The sequence below is a fragment of the Sinohyriopsis cumingii genome, chromosome 15 (assembly GCF_028554795.1).
Source record: "Sinohyriopsis cumingii isolate HCF-2022 chromosome 15, ASM2855479v2, whole genome shotgun sequence".
Taxonomy (NCBI): Eukaryota; Metazoa; Mollusca; class Bivalvia; order Unionida; family Unionidae; genus Sinohyriopsis; species Sinohyriopsis cumingii.
The window spans coordinates 74,317,812-74,327,343 of NC_142975.1; the positions used below are offsets into that span (position 1 = coordinate 74,317,812).

At 34.9% G+C, this 9,532-nt stretch overlaps 2 protein-coding genes across 2 annotated transcripts in view; both read left to right on the plus strand.

Annotated features, from left to right (window-relative positions):
• Positions 1-7,641, plus strand: part of LOC149782079 (polyamine-transporting ATPase 13A3-like) — a 95,689-nt gene extending 88,048 nt beyond the window's left edge. Inside the window, exon 22 of the mRNA XM_089933516.1 lies at positions 7,542-7,641. Coding sequence (XP_089789642.1) covers positions 7,542-7,607 — 66 coding nt within the window. The 3' untranslated portion in view covers positions 7,608-7,641. The remainder of the gene's footprint in view (positions 1-7,541) is intronic.
• Positions 7,642-8,810: 1,169 nt separating this feature from the next.
• Positions 8,811-9,532, plus strand: part of LOC149782080 (uncharacterized) — a 38,555-nt gene continuing 37,833 nt past the window's right edge. Inside the window, exon 1 of the mRNA XM_089935060.1 lies at positions 8,811-8,883. Within this exon, the coding sequence (XP_089791186.1) occupies positions 8,811-8,883 (73 nt within the window). The remainder of the gene's footprint in view (positions 8,884-9,532) is intronic.

The window sequence follows — 9,532 nt, forward strand, 5'->3', positions numbered from 1 at the left end:
ACATTTTATTTTACTATTTGATTTACTGGGATGAGATCTTCCAGAAGTAAAAACTGTAAATAGCTTTTTATTAGGATAGTCTTCCATGGTTTAGTTCAGCACCAGTGCTGAAAACAAATGTGCTAGTAAACCATTACACTTTATGGGAAACAAGAAACGGTACTATTACCAGTATGCAAAAAAGACATTGTCACTGAAAATTTGTAGCAAATTTTTCAAACTGTTTAAAATCAATAAATAATAGGTTATAAAACCAAACCAAACCAAACCATCATCCGTCTTTAACTGTTTAAAGCAAACAGTAGACCTAATCTTTTGTCACATGTGATGGCAAATCTGAGTCAAACCTGTTCAGTTTGTTATGTGGATAAATACTCCGAGTTATAGGTAAGAATTGGCTCGTTTTGAAACTTTTTGCTTTCTGGTGTGGAATTAATTGCATTATTAAAATTCAACAGGGTATTTTATGAACTCTATAAAACACTAACTTATGACGCCAGACTGAATCTTAATCATCAAGACGTTAATCAAGCCCAAAAGAATATTTGAAGCAGTTTAGCGACCATGATCAATTGAGGATACATTTGATTATGTGTCTCTGTTTGAATGAGTGTTCTTATGGTCATCAAGTACTTCAATTTTAAATGTGGCTGAAACCTTTAAAACTTGTCCTGAATGAATAGTGTATAAATGATCAAATGCACTGTTATAAAATATGGACTTTGGTTACAGGTGATGGTCTAAATGCTGACAGCTGTGGAGCAAATGTTTCAAATTAATTAACTTGGGTAACTGGAACATGTAAAACTTGTTTGCGCAGTTTTTGTTAATTTGTAAATAATACACACAATACACTTCATAGTGCTTTTGTTATTCACTCTTTATCTGATCAGACTTGCAGGTGTCATTTAAAAAAATATATTTCAAGTTGGCACAAAATTTATGCAGATATTTTGGCATTAGTAAAGGACTTGTATTTAATAGATGTGAAACATTTTTTACCATTGTTGAACCCTTTAAGAAAGGTCCTTTCCAACATATCAGTCATCCTTATGTAGAACTTCTTTATTTAGTGATTCACATATTGAGTGAATCAACACTTGCTTTTCAGAATACTCCATTTCTGCAATCTTCATCTTATCACTATAATAGTGAGAAAGAGGTTTGTATTAGAAATTGACATTCCAACTTTATGTATTGTTAATTCTGGCTGTTACTTTATTTTTGTTTATTCATCAGAACTGTGTATATCTACAGTTTTAAAAAAAAATCCTATTGTTTTGTAGTATGTTAAGCTTGATAAATACCTGAATATATTACAAGGTTAAATCTCGGTAGTACATGGTTTTCTTGCCTGTAGAATTGTATGAAATACTAGTCATTTGGCAGACAGGATTATGAGATATAGATGTCAGTTGGCAGACAGGATTGTATGAGATGTAGATGTCACTTGGCATACAGGATTGCATGAGATATAGATGTCACTTTTCAGACAGGATTGCATGAGATATAGATGTCACAGGATTGTATGAGAAATCAATGTCACTTGGCAGACAGGAATACTAGATATAGAAGTCACTTGGCAGACAGGATTGTATGAAATATAGATGTAACTTAGCAGACAGGATTGTATGAGAAATAGATGTCACTTGGCATACAGGATTGTATGAAATATGGATGTAACTTGGCAGACAGGATTATGATATATAGATGTCACTTGGCAGACAGGACTGTGTGAGATATAGATGTCACATAGCATACAGGATTGCATGAGATATAGATGTCACTTTTCAGACAGGACTGTATGAGATATAGATGTCACATGGCATACAGGATTGCATGAGATATAGATGTCACTTAACAGACAGGATTGCATGAGATATAGATATCACTTGGCATACAGGATTGTATGAGACATAGATGTCACCAAACAGACAGGATTATGAGATATAGATGTCACTTGGCAGACAGGATTGCGTGAGATATAGATGTCTCTTGGCAGACAGGATTGCATGAAATAAAGAGGTCACTTGGCAGACTAGATTGTATGAGATACAGAGGTCACTTGGCAGATAGGATTGTTATCGTAATAATCCTCTGGTCTGTTCTTGTTACATATATTTAATTATGCTACATTAGATGTATACAATCTTAGAATGTATACAGTCTTAGTGTTTACCCCAGAAATGTATGTATTCAACCCACAAAGTTACTGGAGTAAAATTCTTGATATGGTCATTGTCAGTATTCATCTTTCCTAAGTGAAAGAAACATGTGGCAGTAATGCTTTGAAAAGAGGTTAAATGCATGGTTAGGTAAAGGCACAAATTTAAAATCTTACCAATAGTAATAATAACCATTAATTACAGTGACTATATATATGTGACATATAAGATATTTCTTAATTTTACTAGGCTATTTCTATTTCTTTCATGCTTCCCTTAAAAATTCCTTGTGTGAACTTTGATTTATATCATTGAAGAGCAAAATATGTGTTTACTTGCTCATTAAATGTACCTTTAAAAAAATATGATATAACCAGTCAGTAGCATTTAGGGTACCCTTTGATTTTGTCCTTTCAGAAATATACTACTAAAATGGCAGTAGAGATTTTTAATTTGAGTTTTAGCTTTAATTTGGAGCAATAAGCTTCATGAATGTCATTAAATTATTAACTATCTACAACTGAAACCAGTCAGAAACATTTTAAAAACTACACAGTCTTTCTTGTAACCTGGGATTCGGTGCTGTGCTATACCACATTAATTACTGTAACTGACAGGAAATTAAATGTTAATTTTTTTTTTGCATTTATATTAAATTAAGAAAATTGATCATACTTGGTTACAATGTTAATTAATTGGTACATTTAACTGTAGATATGCACAGTTAATTGTGTTTCAGTGTGATACAAATGAGTTCATGTTCCATCTCCTGTCACCTCAGCATTCATGTTACCATAGATCCCATCAGTCTGTGTTAGTTGGATAATGTTTACTCCTAGAAAAGCTTTGTCTTCTGACTGTTTAACTGTTGTATGGTTTCATAATGAAAGTCTGTGAAATTAACATGATTATTGCAACACTTTATGTAGACTTAATAAAAGCTTGCAGTTGTTTCTCATAGTGATGTTACTAATTTTAGGCTGCTGTATCATATGACGTTTTTAACATGTGACCCGGGTTGAATGTTTAGTAGCCTCTGGTAACTTTTACTATCCCTTGCCTTTTTAGCACAGCTGTACAGTATCCCAACAAAAGGCCACATCAAATACATCCATTTATCAGGTTTCCGACACTGAATAGTCATTACCTATGTGGTAAAATGCTGTATGTTGTATTTCAAATGTATTTTTAAAAAAAAAGTAACATTGATTTAAGTTTCTGGTCCTACTTGTAAATTGTAACTTTTCTGTGTTAAAATCAGATTCAGATTGATTGTTGTTATGCTCCTGGTTCCATATACCTGATTCTAATCCTGCATCCATCCACCATATTCTGGCTGTAACTCTTCTTTCATTGTTCCTGTTGAGCTCCGACTTGCAGTTAGGTGCATTTTGAGGTAACATTGTGTTGGACCAACAATGGGGCCATGTGACCTGATTTCCAGGGTTTATTGAATCTTTATGAAAAATCTTGCCTTATTGTTAATTCCAACACCTCTTCACCTTTGCTACCAAATATGCAATGGATGTGTAGTTGGAAATAAATGGGTGTTGAGCACTGAAACTAGGTCTTCAACATGGTTTCATTCAAAGTATTTACCTATGGGACAGAGACACACAGGAGAGACACACAGGCCTTACCCATGAGACAGAGACACAGATCTTACCCATGAGACTGAGACACAGAGGTCTTACCCATGAGACAGAGACACAGAGGTCTTACCCATGAGACTGAGACACAGAGATCTTACCCATGAGACAGAGACACAGATCATACCCATGCGACAGCAACACAGGTCTTACCCATGAGACAGAAACTCAGAGGTCTTACCCATGAGACAGAGACAGAGATCTAACCCATGAGACAGAGACACAGATCTTACCCATGAGATAGAGACAGAGACACACATGTCTTACCCATGAGACAGACTCAGATCTTACCCATGAGACAGAGACACAGATCTTACCTATGAGACAGAGACAGAGACACACATGTCTTACCCATGAGACAGACTCAGATCTTACCCATGAGACAGAGACAGAGATCTTACCTATGAGACTGAGACACAGAGGTCTTACCCATGAGACAGAGACACAGATTTTACCCATGCAACAGCAACACAGATCTTACCAATGAGACAGAGACACAGAGATCTTACCCATGAGACAGAGACAGAGACACACATGTCTTACCCATGAGACAGAGGCACAGATCTTACCCATGAGACAGAGACAGAGACACACATGTCATACCCATGAGTCAGAGACACAGATCTTACCCATGAGACAGAGACACAGATCTTACCTATGAGACAGAGACAGAGACACACGTCTTACCCATGAGTCAGAGACACAGATCTTACCCATGAGACAGAGACACAGAGATCTTACCCATGAGACAGAGACACACATGTCTTACCCATGAGACAGAGGCACAGATCTTACCCATGACACAGAGACTCAGAGATCTTACCCATGAGACAGAAACACACATGTCTTACCAATGAGACAGAGGCACAGATCTTACCCATGACACAGAAACACAGAGGTCTGGCCCATGAGACAGAGATACAGAGATCTATCAGGTCCTGCTGACTCACACTTCTAGTTTTTAATAGGTATGCTGAACCAAAATTATGTATCACATAGAATCCATGCAGCTAAAACTTTTACCTTCTGATACAAAATTTTTTTTAGGAAAATTGCCAGATCCAGGTAAATTGCAGCTGGCATGGAGCTTGACTATTTAAAAACTTGAACATTTTTATGGTGTGAAGTTTATTTCATTGTGTAGAGGGGTTGAAAATTCACTCAGCCAAAGACAAGAGACAATTTTCAGCAGTCAAGTGAATTTTCAATTCATCCTTTCGATCTGGCAAGTGCTGTTTCAAGGCTGACAAGTTTTTCTCTTTGATGATGAGAATGTTACATTGAAAATATTGCAGACTTTGTTTATTACAGGTCCAAACAGTCAGTGTAAGTTTGTTTTCCATTTGTTTTGATCAGGTTTATACAAGCAATGCAATCTCACTCTTTAATACTAATAAATTCATCCCAGAAGAAGTGCAGATGTGGTCTTAATTTGTAATTACTTACAACTAATGTTGGAAGGGTTCTAAAATATATTCTGGAAAGCAACCTTTCGCTTGTCTAAATTTAGGCTGTTAACATCATATTTCTCTAATAGCTGTTGCAGAAATACTTTTTCTGGGCAAGTACAAATTTTAGCACTTGCCTGAGTGGGCAAGTTGATTTTTAGAGACTTTTCAACTCAGGAATATAGAAAATCTCGTATGTAAAGTCCGTTTTATTGGAGTTTGAACATGCTTTGTTTATTTCTGTTTTTGTGAGTATGCATGTACATGATTTCTGAAAACATGAAAATTAGCAAAGATTGGTAACAAATACAAGTGTATTAACTAGGTACTTCATTAATTACTTGCTACTGTAACAGTAGTTTCAGTCATCCATGTTTCTTTCAGTGTTGCACATTTTGTTTTCTTCCAGGTCAAGAACTTTTCCAATTCTCTAATACTTTGAATGGACTGGTTCTAGATTTGCATCAAAATGAAACTGTTATACCAAGATATTGGAAGCTATTTTTATCCATGGTATTAATAAGACCAACTAGTTTGATATTGTTATAATAACATAAAAGAAAATCTCACAAATGTTCTTATGAAACAAATTCTGTGATCTTGTTTTAAAATGTATAAGTCAGTATCAGATGATAATGTATCTGAACTAAACTTGAAGTGACAGAAAAAAAAGCTAAAATAGTAAAGATAAAAATTGTGACAGAGTTAGGGATTTGCAAATTTCATTATTCCTAGGTGTTGGTTTGATTAGTTGGTTTTTAACTGCACTCAGGATATTGGCTATATTACGTGAAAGAAATAGATGCAGAGTGCTTTTCACAAGGATATACCAAGGCAGCTGTCCGAAGGAGGCTTAAGCCGATTTTGTACCCTTGACCCTTGGATTATGACTCCTGAACTAGCAACTGAGTTACTGTCGCTCCCTGTTTTGTAGACAACACTGATAGTAATCTTCAGTGTACTAGACCTGCAATTTTGAGAAGAAAATCAGGCTAAAAGGTGAAAATTCAAAAGAATTTGCTCAGCAAAGACCCACTCAGACTTGCATATTAGTTCTGGCTTATAAAGCACTAAGGAAGTATATGACCAGGAACATTTAATTTCTGCTTATTCATTGGTCCATTCATCTATGTGCCCATCTGTCCATTACAAATTTTGGTATGCTGCTGCTTTTGACTGAGACGTAATAAAAATGGCCATGAAAATTAAGATCATCCCAAAGATTATGTTTCAGAATGCTCCCCAAATCACATTATGTGGTACTGTTGAGGTCTTAAAATAAATTTCAAAACCACCATTTGGTAAGGTCACTCATTTTTAAAGTTTTGAGTTGTGATCATATGATGAGAAATTGATCGAGATGTATGGCATTGAATGGCATACTCTCTTTAATATTGAATGGCCTGTATATTTCTAATTAGATAACCAAACAAATGAACACAGAGCTGCATTAAGACCCTTGTCACTGTTGGGTTGGTTGGGGTGGGGATGAATAGAGGCAATTGAGGGTGTTGGTATGGTGACCCATTGCAGATTATATAGCTTAAATATCTTGTCTAGACACTCTGTACATAATAGTTTGCATGTGAAACTCTCTCCAAATAATGAAAGATTAGCTATAGTTTTGCAGTCCATAGCCAGTATTCAGTATAGAAATGACAGTGTTGCATGAAGGTTTCAGCAAGTTTATGGCAAACAAATCATTGTGTCATAAGTATGTGTCAGATGTGTGTTGGAGTGCATCACCAATGGTACAAAAGATCTTGTTTGCATGTAATGGACTACAAACTTGAAAGATTTAAAGTTGATTTTCCATAATTTGGCACACATATAAAAGAAAATCTTTATTTGCAGCCATTTTACCAAAGCAGTGCAGACTTAAGGCAGATAGAATATATTCTCTGTTTCAGCCTGGAAAAGAAGCTAAAATGAATATAGGTGAAACTGTTTCTAAATTGACTTAAGAAAATAATACAAAACATGTATATTGAGGAAACGTTTGGTCTCACCTGAGAATGCATGGTGAGATATAGGTGAAATATAGGCAACCAGTGCAGTTACCTACTGTGGCATCCACAATAAAGTTTCATGTTAACATTTTAAGTTGTGACTTTTGTGATTGGGGGATGGGTAATATACATTAGGCACACACACGATTGCAGGTGAGACACTGGGTTCCATGGAATGCTGGTTACAAATTGAAGTAATGTGTACATCAAGGTAGATGAAAAGGAATAATAGAGATTTTGATACTACACTGTATTTGATACTCCTTGCAGGTGGTTGCAGTCAGATATTCAAGGCTTGGCCGTTTCGAGGTGTGTTTGTTTATAATCCAGACTTGATCGTTATTGCAAGCAGAAGGACTAACAATATTACTAAATCACTTATATTTGCTAACAGTTAAATTACACAAAACCAAGCAGTATTTGAATTTAAAAGTTTTTATTTTTACTGAACATTTCACAATTGCATGCATAAACACAATATAATACCTTAATGAAAAGTTATGCATGAAAGACTATTGAAAAACGTTCTCCTCATCACTGTTTTCAACACTGTTTTAATGTCAAATTACTTTTGGATACAATCATGAGATGGAATCTACTAACTGGGTAGTGTGACCTGGGTGTCAGCGTTTTAACCATCCATCTGTAAGAATCTGCTAACATGGTGGTCAGTGTGGTCATGTAGGTGCATTTACTCGTCTCAACTTAAATATTAATTGTTGTTCTTAAATTTAATACTAATATAATTTAATCAACATCCATTCAATCTAGATTGTTTAGTTCTTTGCACCTTAAATATAATCAAACAACTTCCAGACAAAAATGATTGATCCCTAATGGAAGTTTACATTGATGACCAGGTGCTAAATTGGGTCAAGAAAAGAGGATGTTGTTCTTATATTAACCAATGAAAGGGTAGTTCAAAATTTTTTTTCAACACATGTAGCTTTGTGATCATGTCATGACATTCTGTACACTTTAACATTGAACTTGCTGTATGTATTTCTCAGGGAAAGTAAATAATGACCATCCTTGGAATATTGATATAAGAAAATCACATTAATGTGAATAATCACTATTTAAAGGTATGTGTAATCTAATTCTAAAAATGTTACATCCATCCCATTACTGAAATAATCCATACAAAAAACACCTACATGACCTGTGTGACTTGTACTTTAACTGGGTATTGTGACCTGGCTGTGTGTTTTATCCATCTATTTCTAAGACATCAGTACATCAAAAAAGCATATGTCAGTCAATAGCCAAGTTGCTGCATAAACACAGACCTGAAATAAACAGGTGGCTAGCATAACTAGTATCTTAAAAGGTATTATGTTCACTTAAGTAAATACTGATTAGATTTTTCAACATTACATGTACTATTATTACTCAAAAGATGTTATATCTATTATGAAGGTTAACTTGGTTTTGAGGTAAAGTTAAACCTGCCTTAACATTAGCTTCTGTATGGTAATCAGCTGTATTAGCTTTGGCTTGGTGTTAGTGGCAAGTGTAGTTAACAATTTTCTGGTGGTGATGGCGATGGCACCTTTAGCCTCAGCATCAGCATTATCAGGAAAGTTAGGGTTCTCTTTTGAAGTTTTTGAAAGTCACACATGAGCTTGGGGGCTCCATAAAATTGTGCACACACTGTCACAAATCATATGTATTCAGAATTTTACCACATTAGAGACATTGTGCTGAACAAGATACCAAAAAATGGTTGGAACTTTCAATTTAATGCATCTAGTTCTGCATTACTAGGAAAATTGGACAGTTGATATGTATGTGGTGGGGGAAAATTAACCAGGTTAACTCCTCCAGAGAGTTGTTAGATGTGCTTTACATATTGTTACAGCTGTTTGTATACTGTTCTAGCTTTCCAAGTCATTTGCTTGATGGAAACTCCATTTAGTTTCCATAAATTTGGAATGTATTAAATCATGAAGCTTTTTTATCGAATTGACCACTAAAATTAGTGTATTGTGATATTTTATATACATTTGATAAGATTGTATAATTCATTTTTTGTTCTGAATATGTTATATTGATTTATTTTACTCACTACACAACTAACATGCCAAACTACAGTTGAAAGTTGACCTTTTGTCTATGCAGTACTTGTTTACCACCTGTTTAATTGAAAAACATTTTGAAAGATGTTCAAATATTTTAGTTGCAGCTGAAACCATGGAACCAGCTTCTAAGATTTTGTGTAAAGTATAGAGTCATGCATGTATACTCGTCCTATGACATAA